This window comes from Corythoichthys intestinalis, chromosome 5 (genome assembly GCF_030265065.1).
Source record: "Corythoichthys intestinalis isolate RoL2023-P3 chromosome 5, ASM3026506v1, whole genome shotgun sequence".
In the NCBI taxonomy this organism is placed as follows: Eukaryota; Metazoa; Chordata; class Actinopteri; order Syngnathiformes; family Syngnathidae; genus Corythoichthys; species Corythoichthys intestinalis.
In genome coordinates, this window is record NC_080399.1 from 11,605,227 (window position 1) to 11,632,851 (window position 27,625).

The following is a 27,625-nucleotide window of genomic DNA, read 5'->3' on the forward strand; positions in this document are numbered from 1 at the left end:
GGCTCAAATTTTTGAATTTTATAGACGAAAATATTTTGAAGAATTGTCGACTAAAACTTGCCGAAATTTTTCTGCGTTTTCGTTGACTAAAACTAGACGAAGACGCACACTTTTTGAAATGCCTTAAAGTATGACTAAGACTAATAAGTATTTTTGTCCAAAAGACTAAGACGAAAATTAAAATGGCTTCCAAAAACAACACTGCTCCCAGGAAAGATTATCTACAATTAATCCCTACATTTTTTAACCTGAGGCGTCAGATGACAACGATTTACTCGGCACAGCAGACATTTGTGATGACGTCGGTTGGCAGCTCGACTCTTCACGACAGGAAGAGTGGTAGGCCTATGTCTAGCATTGTGATTTCTCTCTGAACCTTTGTTTCCCCAGTCATTATGTTATATAATTATCAATAATTGCAAAAACAGACGAGTAGTTATACTGTATGGATCTAGTAATTAATGTATCAAATTGACAAAATGAATAGACAACCTGTCAGCTGTCATATGACAGGCAAGCAACAACAACAACAAAAAACAGGTCGCACTTCAACGAACAGGCAGTTGGTTTTGCCCTCCTATATCAACAAAATTGCATCAAATTTTAGAATTAGAAAAGCCAGTCAGGGTCTACTTATGTCTCTGAAAAACCAAGGTTGTATCCTCTTAGGCTTTCAAATTTGTCGTCGCTGAAATGTTGAAAACAAAGACGTGATCGAGGAGCCGGGAAGTTCTTCCGCTTGACTCTCACAAAAGATGTCCAAATCCTTGCCAAGGTTTTTTGGGCCACTTGAGTCTTGAGCTTTCGTGTGAGCAATTCATCAGGACACATCAAGATGGCATGATGAATCTCGCGAGTAAATCCCAGAAAATGTTTGCAATGTATGGCGAGGATAGCGTGGTGCTATACTTTCATATTGGAGTGCTGGCGAGGTCTTGGGGAAATGACGTCATCAGGTAGCGGACCATCCCTTGTTGCTAAGGTGTTGCTATGACTGTATCTCAAAAACTATGCGGTCAATACAAAAAAAATTTTGGTTGAGTTTTGAGACAGCGAATGATGCATCCAATGCAATTTAACCGAGTAAAACACTCATGAATTGAAGTCTTCACCTGCCCTTTAAAGAGCATATGACACGAGAAAAAAAGTCTTAAATGGCATTATTATGTGAATTAGAATCATATTTTGAGACGATTCGACTATATACAACAATTTAGCAAAGCGCAGATGACGAGAAATTAGTCTTTTAATCTGCCGGTTAGCCACGCCTACCATTATAGGGCTTTAGCATCCCCAACAGGTGGATGACGTCAGTGGTAGACTGGGCTCATCGGTTTTACTATTCAGCCCATTGAGGGGGAATTATTCAAAACGAGGAAAACGCGATGAAGAGAGCCGCAAAATGTCATTGTTTTAGTCTCTCTACTCCAATATGTTTACAGGATATTCTTTTTATCCAAGTATTTTTCCCCAATTGCTAAATAAATGGCATGGTCATGACAAATAACAGTCTTGTGCTGAATGGAATATGAAATAATAAAAATGCATTTATTCAGGACGACATGGCAAAATTACTCCATAATGGTCAAAACTGTCGACTTCACCTTTACTGTAGCACCTCCCAAACGATATTTTACGACACCTAAATCGGACATATGTCATTTCCCTTCCACGGCTTCGGAGAATGTAAAGAAACCAAAAGGCGTGCCAGCTAGCCGACATCCTAACCCGAACCGAGTGATGTTTCAAAGTCTTCGAAGCGGAAAATCACACATAACTATCCTGGATTGTTTGACATGACGACCTGGTTGTCGATTGTCTTCGTGGATCGGCAAACCGCCCGGCGGAGAGCAATTTACAGTTCGTTCCCCGGAGGAGGGTGGCTGGAGTTGTTGTGCAGCTAACGTGCTGCTGCTAATTAGCATTAGGAGAGCTTTTTACATGCCTATCAGTGATCAAACGTAAGTAGTCCTTCATTTAAAGGAAGTTTGTAGTGTTTACTTTGTAATCGCTGTATTCGTATTTGACATAATACAAAACAAGATGTTTACTCACTTCCTCATAAGTCCAATGGTCCCACAGTAAATATCCACGGTGAATGGTAACCTTTTGAAACTCCAAAAAGGCGCATACGCCTCTCCCTCATACAGGATGATTTTTCTGCAGCCGTTTGGCTGGCGTGATGCGAAAAATAAACGTATTAATCCGCAAAATCAGCTGAATCCTTCGTCCTCATACACAACAGTACACTGTAGCGTGAAGAGGACGTCTTCTACCGTACACATCACAGCGCCCTCCTCCTCAATGCAAGACCGAAGCCGGAGGTCACTCATTTTCATGGCGCGGGATTAAAAAAACTAAATAAATATAGCGATCGCTTCCACACACATCCAAAGCGGCCCATATCATTCAGGGGCGTAAAATACCGCATGTATTATGAAATAAACATGCTTTTTTCGTGTCACAGGCACTTTAAGTACAGGTACCTGTGCTGTTAGCTTAAACTAACAGTATTGTCCGGCATTGCCCAGGAATATTACCGTAATTTTCGGACTATAAGCCGCTACTTTTCTCCTTCATTTTGATACCTGTGGCTTATAGTCCAGTGCGGCTTATTTGTTGATTTTTTTTTTAGGTAACACTTTATTAGACAGCTGTGTCACAAGACTGTCATAAGATCATCAACTATGACAACCATGACACTATCATGGACATTACTGAATGCTTATGTCATTAAGTGTCATTTGGCAAATTATGTCACTAACTCAATTTTTGTCCATCTTGGATCTTTTGCATCCATTCAAAAGTGAGATCATTTGCCAGATAACACTTATTGACATCTGTTATAAGCATTCATGAATGCTCAAGACAGAGACATGTCATAATTATGATTGTGTAATGACAGTCTTATGGCACCACTTTCAAAGAAAGTGTTACCAAATACCATAACTAGCTATTGATGAAACAATTTGAACAGTAACTGAAGAAATATTTAGCACAGAACGTGATTTTTGATTGTTATTTACATCAGTAGTGCTACAATGCATGCTAAGAGGCATGTTGGATGACAACAGTCAACAGCAGGTGGCAGCAGAGGTTGACTGTCTCCCCCAAGGGACCGGTGATGGCCAAATGAAGCTTCGCAGTAATTGGTTCAAAGTTTAATGATGGCTCATTTGGTCTTATGACAGTCGGTCGTATGATGCCGCTGTCAAATAAGGTTGTACCGGTTAATATCTTTTGGTGTAAATATCCCATGATACAGTGAGGACAGCTGCGGCTTATAGTCCAGTGCGGCTTATCAATGAACAAATGCCGTTTTCGTGCCAAATTTGGTGGGCTGCGGCTTATAGTCAGTTGCGCCTTATAGTGCGAAAATTAGGGTACTTGTGTTGGGTTGTTGGGGCTAAAGTTAGTTAAATCGACCGCAGGACTGCTAGCCTGGGCTTTTGGCGTAGTGGTTAGTGCGCTGGGCTGCCATGCTGGGCGCGTTGTGCGGTGCAGGTACTAGTCCTGACCTGGACGAGGAGGATGGATCGTGTCATTTGGTGTGGCGCCATGCAGGCCGGTTACATATGCTTCTTTTTGTAGTTTCCAATTAATTTTCCGCACTCAATGTTGAGGACTACAGGGATTAAATTGATCTAAGAACACTCCCAGACACATAAGTACAACTGTGTAAAATATTGTCAAAATATGCCCAGTCGTTTCAGTATTCATAACACAGGGACACACAGACAGCCACACAGACAAACTCGCTTTCATAGAGATTAAAAGCGGCATGGAAAATGAATGAATGAAAAAGATATCCAACCGAAATTAATCCTGTATTAATATTAGAGAAAATTGTACATTTGTTTGAAATCCATTGTCTTGTTGTGAAGTACTCAAAGCCACAATGTTCATCACATCAAATTTAAATTTGTACATGAAACAGTCAGGTTTGAAAGTGAAGATGTCCCGATCGACCGGAATGCCGATCAATCGGGTCCGATCACGTCATTTTCAAAGTATCGGAATCGGCAAAAAAAATATCGGACATGCCTTTATTTAATATAATATATATATATAAATTAAATTGTTTTCTAATTGTATTTAACGTTACAGACAAAATGTCTTACACTCACCCAGAGTCTTTAATTTTGGCTTAAAGTAGGGCTATCAAGTTCATCGCGTTAACGGCAGTAATGAATTTTTAAAAAATTAATCACGTTAAAATATTTAACGCAATTAACGCATGCGCTGCATGACCCGCTCACGCATTGTTGTACATAATGGCGACGTTTTACATATATATATATATATATATATAGAGAGAGAGAGAGAGAGAGAGAGAGAGAGAGCTAAAAGGCAGCGTAAAATGAATAGAATGAATTTTGGCAGTCTTTACAGCCTTTATTTAATTGGCTAAAGCCTTACAATCACTCTCTCAATAATTAGAAATATCATGGGAAGCAATGTGAGGAGGAAAGGTAGTAGTTGATCTTTTTCTTAACACCCTAGGTTATTTCCCAACGCAGAGAAGATATATAAATTGGTGCCACTACGCACAGTCGTGGTTGCACTTCCCATCATGCATTTGGGCAGAACAGTTAAATGGCTTCAGTATCATTTACTGAAAGCTCAACAAATACACTAGATGGCAATATTTAGTCACAACATACAAAGTCACATTTATCCTTTAAGAATGAAAAGTCTTTCTATCCATGGATTCCTCTCACAGAAAGAATGTTAATAATGTAAATGCCATCCTGAGGATTTATTGTCATAATAAACAAATACAGTACTCATGTACTGTATGTTGAATGTATATATTCATCCGAGTTTTATTCATTTTTTTTCTTAATGCATTGCCAAAATGTATATGATCGGGAAAAATTATCGGGAATAACTGGAATTGAATCGGGAGCAAAAAAAAAAAAAGCAATCGGATCGGGAAATATCGGGATCGGCAGATACTCAAACTAAAAGGATCGGATCGTGAGCAAAAAAACATGATCAGAACAACCCTATTTGAAAGCCAACTGCGACATTGCAATCGCAAGAGGCACTTTCTTTGCCCAAAAGATGGCGCTGTCTCCTCCACAGTCAGGGATTTTCTTTGCTAATTTTCTGGAGTTTCGAATTAATTATCCGCACTAAATAGAGTCCGACAGAGATCAAACCCATTTAAGACTCCCAGACACATAATGTACAACTGTGGAAAATTTCGTCAAAATCCGCCAAACCGTTTCAGAGCCCATGGGGAACAAACACACATAGAAACCTACCCACACACAAAGTTCCATTTATATATATATAAATATAGATCATACATACCTCAAATTAACTTAATCGAGGCATTGATCCAGATCGAGTAGCCGCAGGAGTTGGATCAGTACAATGTACAAACGCATACTACACTGCAAAAAAGATTACCGTATTTTTCGGACTATAAGTCGCACCGGAGTATAAGTCACATTTTGGGGGGAAATTTACTGGATCAAATCCAACACATAGAACAGATATTTCATCTTGAAAGGCAATTTAAAATAAAAATAGAATAGAGAACAACATGCTGAATAAGTGTACATTATGATAATGTTACACAATGAATGAACAACCAAATGCGAACGTGGCCGGTATGTTAACGTAACATAGGTATTAAGAGTTATTCAGATAACTATAGCATAAAGAACATGCTAACAAGTTTACCAAACCATCAGTGTCACTCCAAAACACCAAAATAACATGTGAACTGATATAATAATGGGTTAATAATTTCACACATACTCTTAAGTCGCTCCTGAGTATAAGTCGCAACCCCAGCCAAACTATGAAAAAAAACTGCGACTTATAGTCTGAAAAATACGGTAGGTAGTCTTACCAAGAACGTATCTATCTTCTCGTAAAAACTATCACATTTGACATAGCATAAAATTCCTTAAAAAGTATAATTTTACTAAGATGAAGAAATACATATTTACATATTTATTTTAAAAAAATTGTTACTTGTTTTGAGGAAAATGTACGTTTTTTTTTTTTTTTTTTTAAATAAATTTAAAAAAAACATATTTTTTAAGTGGCATTTTATTCCCTTGTGCAATTCTACAGAAGTGTGAGTTTCACTGTCTGCACGGAGTCAACATTTTCTTTTAATCAATAGTCAACGGTCTTTTTAACTCAGTAGGGCTCAGACTGCAAACTGCAGCCATTTTTGTGAGAGCTACTTGAAGCACGGTTTGGTAGCTTGTGAGGTTTGTGCAAAAAGACCAAATTCAGTGAGCTGAGTGGAGCATTTCACCACTCAGCCACAATGGTCCATCAATTATGAATTGTGTTCATCATATTTTTGGGGCTCTCGCTTGGAGTTTTTCAAGGTAAGAAAGGAAGAGATTTAACTGCTTAGAAACACAACATGTCAAATGTAAAATAACGTGACTTTTGCTGCTGTTGACGGCGATAGACGTCCAATCCATTTAAATTGGGAGAGGTCACTCAATCGCCGCCAGTCTCTCCCAGTTCAAATGAGTTGGACATCTATTGCCGTCAGTAGAAGTAAATGAGTTGAGGTAGCCAAATCCCTCATTGAATTTGTGATGCAAATAAATGGATGAATAAGTAACTTACAACCTGTTGCGTATCCATTGCAGTATGTCATGTTTGCACCCATGAAGTAAGAAGGCAATGTAAAATTTTTAGGGTAATTTGAAAAATGAGATTATACCATTGTGTTGTGGGTAGTGCTGCAACGATTAATCGATTAACTTGAGTATTTGAGTTTGAAAAAGTTTCAATCAAATTTTGCTGCTTCGAGGATTCCTTGAATTAGTGTGGCATTGTAATGGTTAGTATTGAAAGTGTTTGCATTTAGTTTTATTGATTTGGGTGGATACACTGCCCTCTAGTGGCAACAGTGGATATGACAACTCATTTAACATGGGTGAATCCATCTGCTCCCTGTTAAGAACAACATAATGTAAGTTTTTGTATGATCTAATGTTTTATATTTTCAATTTTTCTATTTAATGCATTTGTAATTTAGTTGTTGAGTATATTTAGCAGTTTTGTTTTAGCAAATATGAGATGGGATATATATGCATGTATATATAAAATATGGGGAAAATTTGTTACGAGTATTGTAAAAAAATATATATATTTTATAGCATTTAAGCTAGAAGACTTTTGCTCAGCAAGTTAGCCAAATGAGCTTTTGTTGTACTTAGATCCTCATTATTTCTTTTATACCATTTGAGGGTAAGATCAGGTATTTTATTTAATTTAGTTTTAAATGTATTTATGCCTCTTGTGCATAGTTTGAAGAAGCTTGAAGCTTAGGAATTTATTTTGTATTTGCATCTAATACAAGCATAAACACTTGTTTATTTGTTTTACATCGCCTAAAATTTATTCTCCAACGCATCAAATGTTCGTAATGCGTTTACTCGATTATTCAAACTAACTGATTGATCGATTCATCGATTATAAAAATAATAATAATAATCGATAGCTGCAGCCATAGTTGTGGTGGCTGTTTTGCTTCTGGAAGGACTGGTGCACTTGGAAAAATATAGCTGACATGAAGAAATTGCGTGACATGGAAATAATGCTGAAATACTTGGAGAACCAGATATATTTTTAGGGAGTACTTTAGAGCTGGGAATCTTTGGGCACCTAACGATTCGATTACGATTACGATTCAGAGGCTCCGATTCGATTATAAAACGATTATTGATGCACCCCCCCCCCCCCCCCCCCTCCTTTTTTTTTTTTTTTTATTAAATGTTTTGTACATTAGTTCCAAAATTGTTCAAAAATCCTCTCAGGCTAAACCAAACTACTATTTCAGTATCAAGTTAACATATAGGAGTCAACAAATATACAAAAATAACAGTAAATAAAAAACTCCAGTCCCCATTCTGTACCAGCAGCTTTAAACTACATTCAATTAATTTAATGTTGTGAATCAACTGTTAAAGTTGTTTAAATTGCTCCCGTTATTCCATAATTTCCCTTTTGTTTACTTTCGACATGTGAAAGTTTTAAAACTATTTTAAAGATAGATTCAAGTCAATATTTTACCGATTTAGGAGTATTTTAGATAAAAAGTTAATTAGGTTTGCTTGGAAGGTTCGCTACAACAGCCTTGCAGGGAAGTGTCCTGTTTTAAGATGGCGGCGGTTTACTAACGGCCGCATCTAGCTTTTTGTAGATGTGCTGCTCACGCTACCGAATCAATGGTGCATCTAGTCCTATATAAATGATATCTACCATTACATTATGTGGATGACGTACTTTGTAGCAGCTTTTCGGCAGCAGTCAGGTATGTTGTTGTGTTTTTTTATCTCGTGGCATGAGTTGAGCTAGAGCCGTGAGTTGAGCATTGGCATTACCCGAGGGGCCGGGTAATGAGAAGCATGATGTTTAGCTACTCTCGCTGCGTTCTTCCTCGTTGCGCCCCGAAGACCGCGCGGCGCGCTGAGTGTGTTGTACTTCCGCTTTACTTGGCATATTTCAATAATCGGAATTTGGATGTTTGTGAATCGTTCTCGAATCTTCCACGGCCGAATCGCGAATAATCTAAGAATCGGAAATTTTGCACACCTCTAGAGTACTTTAGCTGACATGAAGAAATAGCATGACATGGAAATAATGCTGAAATACTTGGAGAACCAGATATACATATTTTTAGGGAGTACTTGGAGTAATAGAAAGTGTTTGCGTCATTTCAGTAGGCATTGCAAACAACTTGTCAGGACGCTTGGGCATGGTGGACCCAAAAACAGGGAAACAGAGAGGCGAAGCAAAGTGGAGGTGAACTCAAAATGGTTTTAATGATAAACAAAAGTCCAAAAAGCAAAATACAACCGAACTCAAGGAGAACCAAAAAAAATAGGAATCAAACTTACTTTGGGAAGAATAAACACGAGGGCTTGGACGTACGAATAAATACAGTGATCCCTTGATTTTCGCGGTTAATGGGGACCAAAACCCGCCGCGATAAGTGGAAAAACCGCGAAGTCGTTTTTTTTTTTTTTTTTTTTTTTAAGCATTGGAAAGAGATACAAATAAGACATTTTTTTTTTATTTTCCTCCCCCAATTTTTTTTTAAAGTATATTTTAATGAATGGTTTTTAAGCACTTCAAATGTAATAATCATGAGTTAAGTGATTTATGTTTCAAACTCGTTACTGTCCCTCCAAATTATTTTTAAACAAGAATAAAGTAAAAAATGCTTGGCTTTATTAAATGCTTCATTGAGCGAGTCCACTCAAATCCGCTCAAGCTGCTCACTTACACGCAATGAGTTGCCACAGCAACTGTTTAACAACTTAAACGGTGATTGACGCATGCGGCGCGTTGAAGTTCGTGTCTCTGGCAACATCTAACCCAAACATCTGTCAATCATCGTTAACTTTATTAAGCAACTCCAGTGCACGCCTGATGAACAAAGAGCAGGGAGCGGGACGGAGAGAGTGAGACTATGCGGTCGACTCGGGACAGCTCATCTGTATTTTTTTTTTTTTTTTTAATTGAGAAAAAAATCAGCCCTAGACTGAGGGCACAAAGTTTGAAGCGCGAATTAGCGAGGGATCATTGTACGGGAGTAGTCACGACTAGAGCTGAAACGAATACTTGAGCAACTCGAGTAACTCGAGTTTAAACACTGATCCGAGTAATTTTATTCACCTCCAGGGAATCGTTTAATTTTGCCAGCTCTAAGCATCACGTTTAGCCTGGACTACTTTTAATGCCGGACAACGCGCTGATGTCACGTGCGTAGAGGAAGAAGCAAAAAAAAAAAAAACCTTACTGCAGCCGACAGCCGCTACAAACTACGCAGACGTTGCTAAAAACTACGCCCGCATGATTCTAGTGTGGTAGCAGGTAGTGTCCGATGCGTCTCATAAATATCGTGATGATAGGTGTAAAATTAAAACATAATAAAGCTAAATGTCAGTTTTAGCACAGTAGCAACTAGAACTTAAAAATAGCTTGACACAAATGGAAATTCAATTAAAACACGTGGAGAAAAACATGTAGCTTTCAAGTGACGTGTGTTATCAAGCGTAATTACATTTTTAGGTAAGAAATAAGTATCTTTTTTTTTTTTTATAAGATTGAAAAGTTTTTTAAGTGAAAGCAGTGAATTTTTTTGGGTCACATCTGAGATGCAATTGTTGGCTGTTTTCAACAATGTACATCTAAAATAAAGACATTGTTTGACTGAAAATGATTCAATCTTGGATTAAATGTCTTTTTTTCTCATGTATATTCATAATTGCTCTTTACCTAAAAATAAAAATAAATGTTTTATCCGATTACTCGATTAATCGATAGAATTTTTAGTCGATTACTAAAATATTCCATAGCTGCAGCCCTAGATGTGACATAAACATAACATAGACATATGAATTGATAATGACCGAACAAGAACAGACAAGCACATGAGGAACTTAAATACAGACATGGGGTAACGAGACCATGAGACACAGGTGGTTGATACAAGAGGCAGCGGATTGGTCAAGACACAAGGAGCAGGCCGCAACAGGTGAAATCAATGGATAATCACATGACAAGACACAATCGGGCACAAACCTAACAAAACTAAACTCAAGGCATGACAACGTAAGAAGTAGACGTAGCCTAGAGTGGAGTGTCATTAGAATTTAGGATCATGTAGACTTTTTTTGTGTGCAAGATTCTGCATTTTAAATCCATATTTGCATCGAAATATAATCTTTATTTCTCGCTGGGCTTACAGTATGTAGTTCTACATTGGTATGTCTACTCAAAAAGCAGTGGGAGGGTAGGCCACGACGGGTCATCAGTATTCCGGCAAATCTGTCTTCCTGTGGTGTGGGCAGCAGAATAATTTGATTGTGATCGTCCAAATCGATAGGCATACCAGTCAGAAGGCGGTCGGCCGAGAAGCACATGTCCCCCTTCCAGATACATTTTGATTTTCTGCGAGGAATGCACTAAACTTTAATGTACTCTGCTCCATTGCGCCCATTTCACAGTGGCATTAAAGGCACTTTAATATGGTGCAAAAAGAATGACAGGGATGGAGAAAAGAACAGAAATATCCCATACTACAGACTACAGACCGATTTTGAATTTGTATCATGTCCCTGGGGGTGAATTTGCAGTAGCGGGAGAGTCACACAAACAAAACAGTAGGAAATCAATAGAGGCACTAAATATGTTAACATAGCAGTTTTAGCTTTGTGAAGGCTTTGTCAAGTTCATGCCCACTGAGCAATGAAAGTCTAAACAACGTCTAGTATATTTTTATTCCTAATTTTAACTGTCTAGATTCAGTAGGGGAAAACGGGGTTGGTTCTACCATGTTTTGTTTATCACACTTGCTACAACTCGACCGCCAGAGGGCGGTATTATGCATAATAGTTATTGAAGCTATCATTTGTACCCAGAAAAAAACTTGTTTTTACTTAAAAGTGACACCAAGGGCGTAGGTTTGGTCTCAACATTGGTTGGGATGATAAACAGTGGGGCAAATAAGTATTTAGTCAACCACTAATTGTGCAAGTTCTCCCACTTGAAAATATTAGGGAGGCCTGTAATTGTCAACATGGTTAAACCTCAACCATGGGAGACAGAATGTGGGAAAAAAAAACAGAAAATCACATTGTTTGATTTTTAAAGAATTTATTTGCAAATCATGATGGAAAATAAGTTTTTGGCCAATACCAAAAGTTCATCTCAATACTTTATGTACCCTTTGTTGGCAATAATTGAGGCCAAACGTTATCTGCAACTCTTCACAAGCTTTTCACACACTGTTGCTGGTATTTTGGCCCATTCCTCCATGCAGATCTCCTCTAGAGCAGGGGTCCCCATCTGCCGGGCCGCGGACCAGTACCGGTCCGTGGCGCATTTGCGACCGGGCCGCAAAGAAAAAAATAATTTAATAACGACCGCATTCTGGCCAAATTAACCCTGTGCCCCTGCGTAACACACCAATATCTCTGTCTACTCTAGATATAATACTACGGGATAGATTACAATGTTGTCATAGAAGTCCATTGATTGGACTGCTAGCAGTACATCTTGTTTGTGTATATAATATATCTATGTGCGCTTGTCCTCGATAGTAGCGTATTACTAGGCCGCGGCGCAGCACATTTGTTCCCGGAAATAATTAGCCATAACACGAGCGAAGATAACAGGAAAACAGACGTCTTTGGAAATATTTTTACGGCGAAAAGGGCACCTGACGAGCCTACAACCTCGAAGACCCACGAACTGCGAAGGAGTGGATTCGTGACCCGTTTGTGAATAAACAGAGAGATCGCAAATGACGGCGACCTTATTAAACGTACATTTGAGACAACAACTCTACTGAGGTTCTGGATTAAAGTCATTCGGAAATATCCTGACATCGCGACAAGAGCGTTGAAAACCTTGCTACAATTTCCAACATAGTATCTTTGTGAAGCGGGCTTCTTAATTAATATTTAACGACAAGGCGAAGTCGTTAATGGTGAGCGCGGTGTGCAGCTGTTGTGTGAAGCTTACATGGCAGGATGAATCTGAGGAGAACTTTTCTACAAGTCCTTCCATGATCAAACGTAAGTTAATATTCCTTTCTTTCAAGAAAGTTTGTGGTGTTTACTTTGGAATCGCTGCATTTGCGCATTTTGCGGCTATGTTTAACATTACACACATGCGCAGAACCGCATCGTTGCAATATTTGATGGGTTGCAAAATTTGTCAGAACACCGGTCCGTGAAAAAAAAGACCCAAATAACACCGGTCCGTGGTGCAAAAAAGGTTGGGGACCCCTGCTCTAGAGCAGTGATGTTTTGGGGCTGTCATTGGGCAACACGGACTTTCAACTCCCTCCGCAGATTTTCTATGGGGTTGAGACCTGCAGACTGGCTAGGCCACTCCAGGACCTTGAAATGCTTCTTACGAAGCCACTCCTTTGTTGCCCTGGCTGTGTGTTTGGGATCATTGTCATGCTGGAAGACCCAGCCACGTCTCATCTTCAATGCTCTTGCTGATGGAAGGAGATTTTCACTCAAAATCTCTCGATACATGGCCCCATTCATTCTTTCCTTTACACAGATAGTCGTCTGGGTCCCTTTGCAGAAAAACAGCCCCAAAGCATGATGTTTCCACCCCCATGCTTCACAGTGGATATGGTGCAATTCAGTATTCTTTTTCCTCCAAACAAGAGAACCTGTATTTCTACCAAAAAGTTCTATTTTGGTTTCATCTGACCATAACACATTCTCCCAGTCCTCTTCTGGATCATCCAAATGCTCTCTAGCGAACCGCAGACGGGCCTGGACGTGTACTTTCTTCAGCAGGGAGACACGTCTGGCAGTGCAGGATTTGAGTCCCTGGCGGCGCATTGTGTTACTGACAGTAGCCTTTGTTACTGTGGTGCCAGCTCGCTGTAGTTCATTCACTAGGTCCCCCCGTGTGGTTCTGGGGTTTTTGCTCCCCGTTCTTGTTATCATTTTGACGCCACGGGGTGAGGAGTGAGTTGAAAGTCCGTGTTGCCCAACGACAGCCCCAAAACATCACTGCTCTAGAGGAGGAATGGGCCAAAATACCAGCAACAGTGTGTGAAAAGCTTGTGAAGAGTTACAGAAAATGTTTGGCCTCCGTTATTGCCAACAAAGGGTACATAACAAAGTATTGAGATGAACTTTTGGTATAGACCAAATACATTTTTTCCACCATGATTTGCAAATGAATTCTTTAAAAATCAAACAATGTGATTTTCTGTTTGTTTTTCCCACATTCTGTCTCTCATGGCTGAGCTTTACCCATGTTGACAATTACAGGCCTCTCTAATATTTTCAAGTGGGAGAACTTGCACAATTAGTGGTTGACTAAATACTTATTTGCCCCCACTGTAACAGCATAACCTGACGGTACATTAATAAGACCAAACAGATTGGGTAAACAGGGGTCATGGCTCCATTTCTCAAGAATATGAGCCTAATTAATTGATAGGTTGAATGATCAATGGAAAATAAATCTATATTGACATATGCTAACTTTCATGTGTATCTGCTCAGGTGATATTCCGTTCGATTGAAACCTTTGTTTCAAAAACTGCTAGAGAAATATTTTGAAAACTTACACAATAAATGTCTGGATTTTAGTAGCAAATTCAAACTGCAATATTTCAACATAACTTCAAATATATTAACATACACAGTAAATACAAACTTGTAAATAATCTCATAACTATCCGGGCATGCATTTTTTTTTCTCATTAGGAATACTCAACATTGTCTGTCTGAATAAATAAATTAAATATAACTGAAAAAAATTCTTCGTCGTGGAATAACAAAAATAAATACAAATGGAGCCTTCATTCAGGTAAAACACTACTGCTTTTGTCCACAAGCACAGCCAAACTCAACAAAAAAAAATGAAGGCTCCTTTGGGTTGCTTTCAGACCACATAAATAAAATGCAATTGAAAATTGACTGACACACACAGACTTGGGACCTCTCTCTCTAAGCAGCTTCTTGCTAACATTTTAATGGTTTTATAGTTTCCAGCAGAGTTTTGTCACAGTTTAATTAACGTTGAAAGTCGAAAACATACTGCAGGACACTTCTCTCTAAGCAGCTTCCTACTCGAGTTATGCTAACTTTGACGCTTTCAGTAGCAAGATTAGTGGTGTGTTCCCTACCTCCACAACATTGACGTCTTTTTACATTACTTACAGTGGCTGCTGCTGCAGCTGGTGCTGCTGCTGGCTGAAAAAAAACTTATAACATCCCTCCTCTTCCAAGGGTGCGGTGGAGGCGGCATGACATTATTCTGTCCGGGCTGTGCTTGTGTGTAGGGGTTGTAGAGGTGGGTCCAAGTCATCAGCCAATCAAACGTGTGTTTGAGGGAAGAAAAATGGACCAGCACATTCAGCAAGTGAAAAGGAGGACATGGAAGTCTGAACATAAGGAAAATAATTCACTTAATAATGATAGGGTCAATTCTATCCTTCCAACTTACAGTAGTTGAAGACAATCTAAATTTCTTATTTAACTGAACTCATTATACAGTATAATGCAAATAAGGTTGTTTGAAAATCGGTGGGGACAATTTCAGTATCCTGAAAAGTTGGTAGTGTTGTGTCTTTACCGTCCCTATGCAAACCTACGCCCTTGAGTGACAATGGTGAGAGGCCATTACTTTTTTCAGGTTCAATTTAAAACATTTTTGTAGGTCTTCACTATTTTTTTATTATATTATTATTATTTTATTTTTTCTAGTTATGAAAATGTTACTATTAAAATGTAAAAAGACAAAGCTACAGATTTGATTTACATTCTCCTGCTAGTCAACTGCATGCTTGCTGTTGGTTTAGCTGTTTGCCAAACTTGTGTTTAAAAAATCTAATTTTTTATAGCTCATTTCGAACTCTCTTCAGGAAAATTTAGATTAGACTTATTCGATGAATAAAGTATTTTAAAAAAATAATAAAAATGGATAAATGGGTGGTTTACTTTTACTTGTTCTGATTGGCTCAAATGAATGTGACAAGCACAAATTTCATCCAATGGCGTACCGCACGCAGGCTATTTTAGACCGTGACGTCGCAACGTAAAGCGGAAGTAAAGCCGATGTGGGACATTATAGACCCGCCCTCGCATAGACACAACGTAATTTGTGCTACTTTTCGCAGGCAATCTTTCCAAAACGAACATGCCGATCACGCATTGCTTTTTTGGAACGACTCTAGACATGACGACACATGAAGGATGTTTTCTTCATACGTTTCCGGAAACCAAAAACTCGGGAGGAAAAAATGTGAAGACCGAATCAACTTGCGCGGACTTAAACACCAGCTCAGTGAATCCATTCACATTTCACATGCAGTAAACATTATGTTGGGTTGGCATGGTCTTTCAGAGGACAAAGAAGTAAGCCTTTTTTATATTTTTAACTTATTTTTTTTTGTGTAACGTTGTGCCGTACTGCTTGTGTCTGACAATGAATGACCTGAAAAGAATTACAATGGTATCTGACTGCCACTGTTACTGTTTCTGTTATATATACAGTGGGGAGAAGAAGTATTTGATACACTGCCGATTTTGCTGGTTTTCCCACTTGCAAGCCATGTAGAGGTATGTAATTTGTATCATAAGTTCTCTTCAACTGTGAGGGACGGAATCTAATACAAAAATCCAGAAAATCACATTGTATAATTTTTAAATAATACATTTGTATTTAACTGCATGAAATATGTATTTGATACATTACCAACTAGTAAATATTTCGGCTCTTAGTTCTTTTTTAAGAACCCCTCCTGTTCTCCACTCATACCGGAAGTAACTGCACATGCTTGAACTTGTTACCTGTATAAAAGACACCTGTTCACATGCTCAAACAAACAAACTCCAACCTCTCCACAATGGCCAAGACCAAAGGGCTGTTCAAGGACATCAGAGATAAAATAATAGACCTGCTCAAGGCTGGGATGGGCTACAGGAAAATAAGCAAGCAGCTTGGTGAGAAGGTAACAACTGTTGGAGCGATTATTAGAAAATGGAAGAAGTTCAAGTTGACGGTCAACCTGCCTCGTTCTGGGGCTCCATGCAAGATCTCACCTCGTGGGGCATCACTGATCATGAGGAAGGTGAGGGATCAGCCCAGAACTACACGGCAAGACCTGGTCAATGACCTTAAGAGAGCTGGAACCAGTCTCGAAGAAAACCATCGGAAACACATTACGCTGTCATGGATTAAAATCCTACAGCGCACGCAAGGTCCCGCTGCTGAAGCCAGTGCATGTCCAGACATGTCTGAAGTTTGCCACTGACCATCTGGATGATCCAGAGGAGCAATGGGAGAAGGTCATGTGGTCGGATGAGACCAAAATTGAACTTTTTGGTCTAAACGCGGCTCGTTGTGTTTGGAGGAAAAAGAAGGATGAGTACAACCCCAAGAACACCATCCCAACCGTGAAACATGGAGGAGGAAACATCATTTTTTGGGGCCGCTTCTCTGCCAAGGGTACAAGATGACTGCACCATATTGAGGAGAGAATGGATGGGGCTATGTATCGCCAGATCTTGGCTGAAAACCTCCTTCCTTCAGTGAGAGCCCTGAAGATGGGTCGTGGCTGGGTCTTCCAGCATGACAACGACCCAAAGCACACAGCCAAGGCAACTAAAGAGTGGCTCCGTAAGAAGCATCTTAAGGTCCTGGAGTGGCCTAGCCAATCACCAGATCTGAACCCGATAGAAAATCTATGGAGGGAGCTGAAAGTCCGTGTTGCCCGGCAGCAGCCCCGAAACCTGAAGGCTCTGGAGAAGATCTGCATGGAGGATCCCTGCTGCAGTGTGTGCAAACCTTGTCAAGGACTACAGGAAACGTTTGGTATCTGTAATAGCAAACAAAGGTTTCTGTACCAAATATTAAGTTCGATTTTTGTGATGTATCAAATACTTATTTCATGCAATTAAATCCAAATTTATTATTTAAAAATCATACAACGTGATTTTCTGTTTTTTTGTATTAGATTCTGTCCCTCACAGTTGAAGAGAACTTATAATACAAATTACAGACCTCTACATGCTTTGTAAGTGGGAAAACCAGCAAAATCGGCAGTGTATCAAATACTTGTTTTCCCCACTGTATATATATATGAACAACATTAGTAAGGGGGAAGTGTAAATATAGGATTAAGATGTGTTATCATGAAAAAAATTAAAAGTGTTCATTGGCTGTCACTGAGTAGCATTTGCGATCGCTACACAAAGCTAACTAAATTACCCTCAAGACAACCGGAGGATATATAAGAAAGACAGGGCTGATGGTAAAGGATAGCTTGTTGAAACAGGAGAATGTCATTTGCCACGTTTACATGGAGCCAAATATTCCAATTACAATCGGAATATTTGTTCAAACCGAATAAATGTGTTCCATATAAACACCTCATTCGGAATGAACAGGTCCAAACCGAATGGAATTTCATTCCGATTCACAGGGGTGGAATATTCCTTTTCCCAAACCGATTAGAAGTAAAATTATATCATGTAAACACGGAAGCGGAATGGTGTCTGGTTGCGTTCTTTCTGCGCATGCTCCGTACTGACGTGGTGACGTCACTCGGTGACGTAAGTAACGTCACTTGCAACATGGCTTCCAAGCACACGCACAGCGCACCCACACAACTTTTTAAATGAACGGGGTATCATTCTGAAGTTTTGTTTCCACTCGAAAAGTTAAAACAGCAGCTGATCTGACGATCGATCTCCATATATTGCAACGTGACGCTTTGTTTTGATTAATCTGCGCATGTCAGAGGGCAGTTGTCAAACGTCCTTTCGGAATAAAGGCAGTCACATGTAAACGCTGGATCGGAATAGATGAAGTGACATGTAAACAGCTGATGTGAAATTTCCATTCGGAATGATTTGAATCGGTATGAATAAAAGTCAGCATGTAAACGTGGCTAGTGTCAGTCGCGTCAATAAAAAAGCTAAAGCTATGCTTAGGTCGGCTCGTTTTTTTCGTCTTTTTCAGCCTTCGACACTAAAGCCATCTCTTTAACTGAACATTTTTATGTTCTTCCACATCTTTGCCAGTCAATTTGGCACCAGGCACATCATTTTCGGAGAGAATTGGTAGGTTTGGCTCTGTAAACATCTCCTTCGTACATGATTTCCATTCATTTCCTATTAGGGACAAACGGTGGTTTGTCCCTACTTAGCAACAGTAGCTAATGTCATGAATATTAATGAGTAGAAGTGACGTGTTGCTTGCGGTACGCCATTACTGTTCAGTTTTTGTTAAATTCTTAACCACTTCTGAACAGTTTTTTCATCAGTCTTTTACATTTTTTTTTTTTTTTGTTAAATTCCAGTTTATTGTCTATTAGTCTTGATTAGTTATTATCTGAAAACTACTGCATTTTACCAGTGTATACATACTGTCCCTATACTTTTTCCACATGAAACTAAAATGTGTGCATGATTGCGTGTTGCCCTGCTGTGCTTTGATCATATTATATGTGTGGATTAAAGCATGCTCAGTAGGTGGAAGAATCGCAATGTAAGATGCACTGTTTGATCTCATATACAAGCACACACACACACACACACGTGGAAAGTGCAGCCTTAACCCCTGAACTTTACTTTACTTCTCATTTACGACATTGATGCCGATAGACGTCCAATCCACTTTGACCGGGAGGGCTGTCAGTGGATCATAGCTTCCAGCCCAATAGGGCCGCAACTAAAAATAATTTTTTTTAATAATCGATTAATTGGACAATTAGCTAATTCACTCCCAGCCATTTTCACTGGAGCAACCCCCTTCGCTCCCGGCCGTTTTACTGGATTTTGACTGATTTTGCAAGGCCCACAAAAAATTCTGTTCTATTGCTATATAAACAGGGAACTAGTGCTGCAACGAATAATCGATTAACTTGAGTATTCGATTAGGAAAAAAAGATTCAAAATTAAATTTTGCTGCTTCGAGTATTCGTTTAATTTAAGTGGCAATGTAATGGTTTATTTTGAAAGTGTTTGCATTTAGTTTTATTGATTTGGGTGGATACTCTGCCTTCTAGTCTGCCTCATTTCACATGGCTGAATCCAGGTGCTCCCTGCTAAGACCAACATAAGCTACAATTGAGTTTGAGGTAATGTTTTTTTGTATGTGTTTTTTCTTATGCATTCAGTATTTAGTTTAAAGGTATTTTTCGCCCATTTTTGTGGGAATATGTGTCTGAACCATTTGTTAAGAGCATTTTATAGCATTTAAACTAGAGGACTTTTGCTATGTAAGTTAGCCAATTGTTCTTTTGTTGTACATAGATCCTCCTTTATTTATTTTTTTAATACCATTTGAGACTCAGCTCAGGTAATTTAATTTTTCATGTTCCTTATCCGATTACTCGATTATTCGAACCAATGGTTCATCAATTGATTGACTACTAAAATAATTGATAGCTGCAGCCCTACATCGAACCCACCAAAAGAAAGATTAGACTGGGTCAGATCACGTCATTTTCAAAGTATCGGAATCGGCAAAAAAATATCGGCCATGCCTTTTTTAATATATATATATATTTTTTTTAATTAAATCATTTTCTAATTGTATTTAACGTTACAGACATAATGTGTTACACTCTCTTTAGTTTAGGCTTAAAGTAGGGTTATCAAATTTATCCCGATAACGGCGGTAAATAATTTTTTAAAAAATGTATCACGTTAAAATATTTAACCAATTAATGCATGCGTTGCACGACCCACTCACGCATTGTCGCGCTCAATCTGTAATGGCGCCGTTTTACCTTTATAGAGAGATAAAAGGCAGCGTAAAATGATTAGAGTGAAGTTTGGCAGCCTTTGGAGCCTTTTTTAATTAGCTAAAGCCTTACAATCCCTCTCCCTATGATTAGAAATATCATGCGAAGCAATGTGGGGAAGTAAGGTAGCAATTGATCTTTTTCTTAACACCTTAAGTTATTTCCCAACGCAGAGAAGATATATCAATTGGTAGCACTACGCACAGTCATGGTTCCACTTCCCATCATGCATTTGGGCATGGCTCCAGTATCATTTACTGAAAGCTCAACAAATACACTAGATGGCAATATTTAGTCACAATATACAAAGTCACAAGTCTTTCTATCCGTGGATCCCTCTCACGGAAAGAATGTTAATAATGTAAATGCCATCTTGAGGATTTATTGTCATAATAAACAAATACAGTACTTATGTACTGTATGTTGAATGTATATATTCGTCCGAGTTTTATTCATTTTTTTCTTAATGCATTGCCAAAATGTATACGATCGGGAAAAATTATCGGGAATGATTGGAATTGAATCGGTAGCAAAAAAAAAAGCAATCGGATCGGGAAATATCGGGATCGGCAGATACTCAAACTAAAACGATCGGGATCGGATCGGGAGCAAAAAAACATGATCGGAAAAACCCTAGATTAGACTGTCTTCTTTCAGCAGGAAAAAAAAGTTAGTTAATATCTTTTTCCATTCTTTAGAAATCAGCATTAGAAAATAGCTTAGTTTGAGCAATTTTCCAATTTCTGATGAAAAAAACGAGAAATTGAGCTTTTTGTGAAAGCATACATTTCAAACATAACTTTGATTTTAACACAGCTATTTTTGGCTTTTGTGACATCCCAAACATCTGAATAATGTTGTCCTTCTACAAAATAACATAAACAACAAGACAAGTAGAGCTTTTGATTGCAAAGTAACAATTTATTTACACATAACTAAACTATTGAACTGAGAGATGACGCTGTTGTGGCTGCGGCTTTATCGGCAGACGGGGTAAATTTTTCCCTCATGATTGCCTGTCTCATCAAGGTAGTTTTTTTTTTTTTATCTTTCTTTTTTGTAGTGACCACTAACTCATAACAGAATTTACCTAGGGAACTTGTGTGGGGCATGTGCCTTGTGTTTTACATCGTTCTTCACATTTTTCTCACGCTTCTTACTTCTTCCAACTTCCATTTCCTGACTATTTCTCATCATTCATTTCCTTTCATGGTCCGATATGAGTTCTTACCAAATGCGCTACTGCCCTCCAGTGGCCAGCTTTATTGCTTTAAAATGGATTTTGAGCGTTGTCCTTTAGAACGAATTTGCTTCAGAACCTAGAGATGTCTCTTGTGAAAAAAAAAAAAAATGTAAAAGACCTATAAATACGTTTTTGGGACACTGAAACAATTGAAAATAGAACGTATTTATACGTTTTTGGGAGCAAATGAGTTAATTAAACGATTAAACGGATAAAAGTCACTGTTTTCAATTACCTTCACAATTTAACTTGAAGTTTTTTTTAGGCATATTGTAAGTAACAATGAAGACAAAATGGATGACTATTTCCTTCAAAAATAATATTACAGCTTCTGGACTTAACTGTACTGTAGTCTCAACTGTACTGTTTTAAGTACATAAAACCTGTTAGTTTTTGTAGTTAATCGGTTTTCTATATTGAACAGTTCATACTTACAATCGAAATCCAATTTCAAAGCACTCTCTTGTATGGCAATTTACGCAGTGAGTTTGTGTTGAAAGGAGACTTAGCTGTTATGTGAATGGGTTTACAGTATGTGTGTGGTTTCTTTATAAAAAGGAATGAGACAACTTTACGATTTAACAGTAACTCAAGTGCTATTATGCCTCACCAAAACACAATACAGACACTTAAGACCCTAATAAGCACAATCGCTAATTAGCTTAGCGCTCCGTGCTAAGTAGTAACGTCTCATCAACAAAGAATACAAAAGGCTTCATTTACTCACCTCTGATGTAGGGACACTAGATCTAACAACACAAAAGGCTATCTAACTCTCGACACTTTGTAATATTATTGATTCAACAACCTAACAGCTGCAGCAGTGAACTCTCTCTCTCTTGCTGTTATCACTGACGTGCGTCCATAAGCAGATTTTAAGGAGGGCCCAGGAGGACCGCCCCCCCGGTGGCCGAAAAGTGTCATTGCATGAAAATGGCTTTCTTATGTATATAAAAGTTGTAAAGCAATAAAACTGCAACAAAAATGAATGAAATGAACAACATAATACATTTTTATAATGGGTCAAAATTATTTTTCGAGCAGACCATGTGACTAGCACCTTAGACCAGACATGTCCAAAGTCCGGCCCCGGGGCCAAATGCGGCCTGTGGTCAAATTTCATCCGGCCCCCAGCCTCTGTCATAAAATCAATAACGTCTGGCCCGCACACAGACTTAATAAATTGGTCAACAGTACTGCTACCAGCATATGAAGTAGCTTACACACTAAATGCTGCTCCTCATTTACCCACTAAAAGGCAGCAGCACTCTAAGCAACATTACCCCATATGACCCTTTTACTCCCAATTTTTCAAAATGGCGAAAATCAACAAAAAAAAGAAAGTTGACTGCGACAGCCGACGTTTCAAGGATAGGTGGAAATTGGACTATTTCTTCACTAAAATATGCAACAACTGTGTCTGCGTCATTTGCAAAGAGACAGTCGCTGTTTTTAAAGAGTTCAATGTGAGGCGATATTACCAAACGACACGCTGACATGTACGAAAAGATTACAGGGAAGATACGTAGCGAGAAATTGAAGCAACTTGAAGCTAGTTTAATTTCACAGCAGCAATTTTTCGCAGAGCTCGAGAGTTGAAAAAGAATGCCACAAAGGCTAGTTGCAAGATTGTTGAAATTGTTAATTGAAAAAAATAATATAGCAAATGTGACACACAGAATGGCTTGCTAAAATTTGCTTGAATATATTGTTCTACGTAAAGGATGTCAGCCAAGGTGGGCCCCCCACATTTTTCCACACAAAATCTGGCCCCCTTTGCAAAAAGTTTGGACACCCCTGCCCTAGACGGTCATTTGCTTTGCATATAATTAAAAAAAAAAAAAAATTCGAGCAGGGCAATTTTATTTTTCAAATAATTTTTTTCTTTGATTGAAAATATTTTTTTTTTGATTGAAGCAACTTTTTTTGGGATTGAATGATTTAGACACAAATGTCCTACCCATAATATGGCCCGAACACAAAAAGGATTGCTTCAATCAAAGAAAACTTTTTCAATGAAAAATTGAAGTGTTCAAATGCAAACTTTTCAATCTCAAATATTTTTTCGCATTCAAAAATATTTTCTATGATTGTAATCTTTTTTTTTTTTTGATTGAAGTGATTTTTCTTTTTGAATATTTTTTTGAAGCAACTTATTTTTTGATTAAATAATAAAAACAAAAACATCCTAGCCAAAATGTGGCCCAAACACAAATTAACATTACTTCAATCAAAAAACATTGGTTCAATCAAAAAAAAGAAAAGAAAAAAAAAAATCGACTCCAATCAAAGAAAAAAAAATCAAGGAAAAATAGCTTTCACATGCATTATTTTGAGTTTCAAATTTATTTTTGCATTTTTTTGATTGCAACAACTTTTTTTTCTTTAATTGAAGCAACTTATTTTTTGATTGAATAATAAAGACAAAAACATCTTAACCAAAATGTGGCCCAAATACAAATTAACATTACTTCAATCAAAAAAAATGGTTCAATCAAAAAAAAAAAAAAAAAAAACTCGACTCCAATCAAAGAAAAAAACAAATCAAGGAAAAATAGCTTTCACATGCATTATTTTGTTTCAAATTTATTTTTGCATTTTTTTGATTGCAGCAACTTTTTTTTTTAATTGAAGCAAAGTATTTTTTGATTGAATAATAAAGACAAAAACATCCTAGCCAAAATGTGGCCCAAACACAAATTAACATTACTTCAATAAAAAAAAAATTGGTTCAATCAAAAAAAAAAAAAAAAAAAAATCAACTCCAATCCAAAAAAAAAAATCAAGGAAAAATAACTTTCTCATGCATTATTTTGAGTTTCAAATTTATTTTTTTATCAATTTATTGCAACAATTTTTTTGGGGGGGATTGAATAATAAGGACACAAATCTCCCTCCATATGGCTCCGCCCAGCGGATACAATTTTTGACTGGGGTAACTACATTGGCACGACACTGGCGGGGGTACCATATTCAATGGATGACGATCTTGGCTAAAAGTATTGCCTAAGCAGCCTGATTTAGAATTCCCCTCAAGAATGATCGTAAACAAAAAATGCTCATTGTCAACTTATTATTATAAATATTCTTGTAAGTTAATTTTATTGCTGACACTGCGTTTCGGGGTCATCAACATGTTGTGCCCCCCCTGCCCCAAAAGTCAAACTCCGCCTATGCATGCATCTCACATCACAAACAATCAAGGACCCAAACGGGACTGCTCATAGCTGCCTGCAAAAATCGATTATCAAAATAGTTAGCAACTAATTTATTAATGGATTAGTTTTTGCAGCCTTACAGCCCAGTCTAAACTGATTGGACGTCTATCACAGCCCCACACCATTGTTTTTTTTAACATGGGAGAGGACATGATGTCAATAATTTCCCCCCCAAAATTCTCCAGTCTTATATTTTATATTATTTTACTCCAGTATTTGTTACTTTCCATGACTAGCACACACACTTGCATAAACAGTACATCACGTATGCTCCATTGACACCTGCACACAAACGATGGCACACGTTGCAGACCTTCTGCCATCCGAATCGCTTGGCTTAAGCTGCAAGCGCTTCGCTCCTGACCGTGCACGCACAGCCCGGCCCAGCGGACCTTCCGTGCTTTCATGCGGACTTCACTGGGCTCAAAGTGGACTTGGCTGAAGCGCAAACACAAGCACCTCATTAAGCCCAAAGCTGCCATTAAGGCCCATCACAGAGCCCCGCTGATGGAGCTCTCCGGAGCGTTGGCAGCCTCTAATTGCTCTAAGCCGGAATGCCTCCACACTACTGTTGTGTGCACAATATGTGCTGTGTCAGGAGCTTTGATTAGAAAACAAAATCAAAACAAAACAGAAATACAAAATTCAGTCATTACCGTGTTCCCTTGCGCTTTTATCAGAACGTCAATGTCTGCTAGGATAGGGTTCAGTTTACCAATGACTATAAAAGAAATAAGGATGGCTGGATTAATGCTAATTTTAGCTAACAGACTTTTTATCACTGTATATGGTTTGGTTTAGGGTTGTTCCGATCATGTTTTTTTGCTCCCGATCCGATCCCGATCGTTTTAGTTTGAGTATCTGCCGATTCCGATATTTCCCGATCCGATTGCTTTTTTTTTTTTTGCTCCCGATTCAAATCCAATCATTCCCGATAATTTTTCCCGATCATATTCATTTTGGCAATGCATTAAGAAAAAAATGAATAAAACTCAGACGAATATATAGATTCAACATACAGTACATAAGTACTGTATTTGTTTATTGTGACAATAAATCCTCAAGATGGCATTTACATTATTATCAGTCTTTCTTTGAGAGGGATCCACGGATAGAAAGACTTGTGACTTTGTGTATTGTGACTAAATATTGCCATTTAGTGTATTTGTTGAGCTTTCAGTAAATGATACTGCAGCCATGCCCAATGCATGATGGGAAGTAAAACCATGACTGTGCGTCGTACTACCAATGTATATATCTTCTCTGCATTGGGAAATAACTTAAGGTGTTAAGACAAAGATCTATTGCCACCTTGCTTCTCCACATTGCTTCCCATGACATTACTAATCATAGGGAGAGGGATTGCAAGGTTTTAGCCAATTGTAAAAAGGCTCCAAAGGCTGCCAAAATTCACTCTACTCATTTTACGCTCCCTTTTAGCTCTCTATATAGGTAAAACGGCGCCATTACAGATTGAGCGCGACAATGCGTGAGTGGGTGGTGCAGCGCATGCATTAATTGCGTTAAATACTTTAACGTGATACATTTTTTAAAAATTTAATTACCGCCGTTATCGGGATAAATTTGATTACCCTACTTCAAGCCTAAACTAAAGACTGTGGATGAGTGTAACATGTTATGTCTGTAACATTAAATACAATTAGAAATTGATTTAATTAAAAAATATATATACAGTATATTAAAAAAAGGCATGTCCGATATTTTTTTGCCGATTCCGATACTTTGAAAATGGCGTGATCGGACATCCCGATCGATCGGGACATCTCTAATAGCGATCACTTCCACACACATCCAAGCGGTCCATTTCATTCAGGAGCATAAAATAGCGTGTGTATTATGAAATAAACATGCTTTTTCGTGTCACAGGCATTTTAAGTTCAGAGCATCTGAAACGGTCAAATTAAGTGGGAAGTTAAAGATGGCTTACCGCTCTTTGTCAATGGATTTGGCAGTGAAAATCCTGACTCAGTCTGTTGTGTTGCCACGAGCGTTTCCGCAGGCCTTCCTGCCTTTCCTTTTCTCCTCAAGTGTTTTTCTGACCACTCCATCTCTCTCCTCAGGTACGACCAGGCAGCCCAAAGAGGGGGAGGTGCCAGGGGTGGACTACAACTTTGTGACTGTGGAACGTTTTATGGAATTGGAGCAAAGTGGAGCCTTGCTAGAGAGCGGAACCTATGAAGGTGAGTTATTTTTTTAAGCTCAGCTTGCGGTGATGATTTCATTAGCGTGAATGTCAGCTCAACACATTTAGTGTGTTGAGCTGACTTTTTAACTCATTGGCTGCCACTGAAAGACGTCCAGTTCATTTGAACTAAGAGCAAACAAGTTGTCTTCAATTAACTTCATCTTTTCAAGGACAGTGGTCATTGCAGTGCAGTTTTAACGGGGGGGAGGGGGTCAATAAATTCCCAGAGCAAAAAAAAAAAAAAAAAAAAATTATTAGTCACTGCATTGTATTCGCATTTTTTATTTTATTTTATTTTTTTTTAATATATTACTATTTAAATAATTATTCCCCCCCCCCCAAATAAATCTTTCAATTTATTCATTTTATAATTATTTCTCTATATTTTTTGCCCGTTGCAACACAAATAGAGGTAGTCCCCGGGTTTCGAACGAGTTCCGTTCCTACGCTGGCGACATAACACGAATTTCCATGTAAAAAAAACTTAAATCTCCAAATAACTGTCCAAAAACATGTATTATACGTCATTTCACTTTCCCACAAAGCCTCACCCCTCTAGTGCCAAGGCGGTGAATTACAGCGCAACGCGTTCCATTGACGCAGAACCTTGAATGCTCAATGACAGCATAGGGTCTACGCCGTTGCTCCGGCGTCACCCAAATGCA

The 27,625-nt window shown here is 38.3% G+C and overlaps 1 protein-coding gene across 9 annotated transcripts in view; it reads left to right on the forward strand.

The window, feature by feature from the left end:
- Positions 1 to 27,625, forward strand: part of LOC130916723 (membrane-associated guanylate kinase, WW and PDZ domain-containing protein 2-like) — a 368,356-nt gene that overhangs the window by 151,276 nt on the left and 189,455 nt on the right. For all 9 annotated transcript variants that reach the window (XM_057837639.1, XM_057837641.1, XM_057837640.1 and 6 more), the window contains exon 3: positions 26,836 to 26,955. In XM_057837639.1, the coding sequence (XP_057693622.1) occupies positions 26,836 to 26,955 (120 nt within the window). The remainder of the gene's footprint in view (positions 1 to 26,835; positions 26,956 to 27,625) is intronic.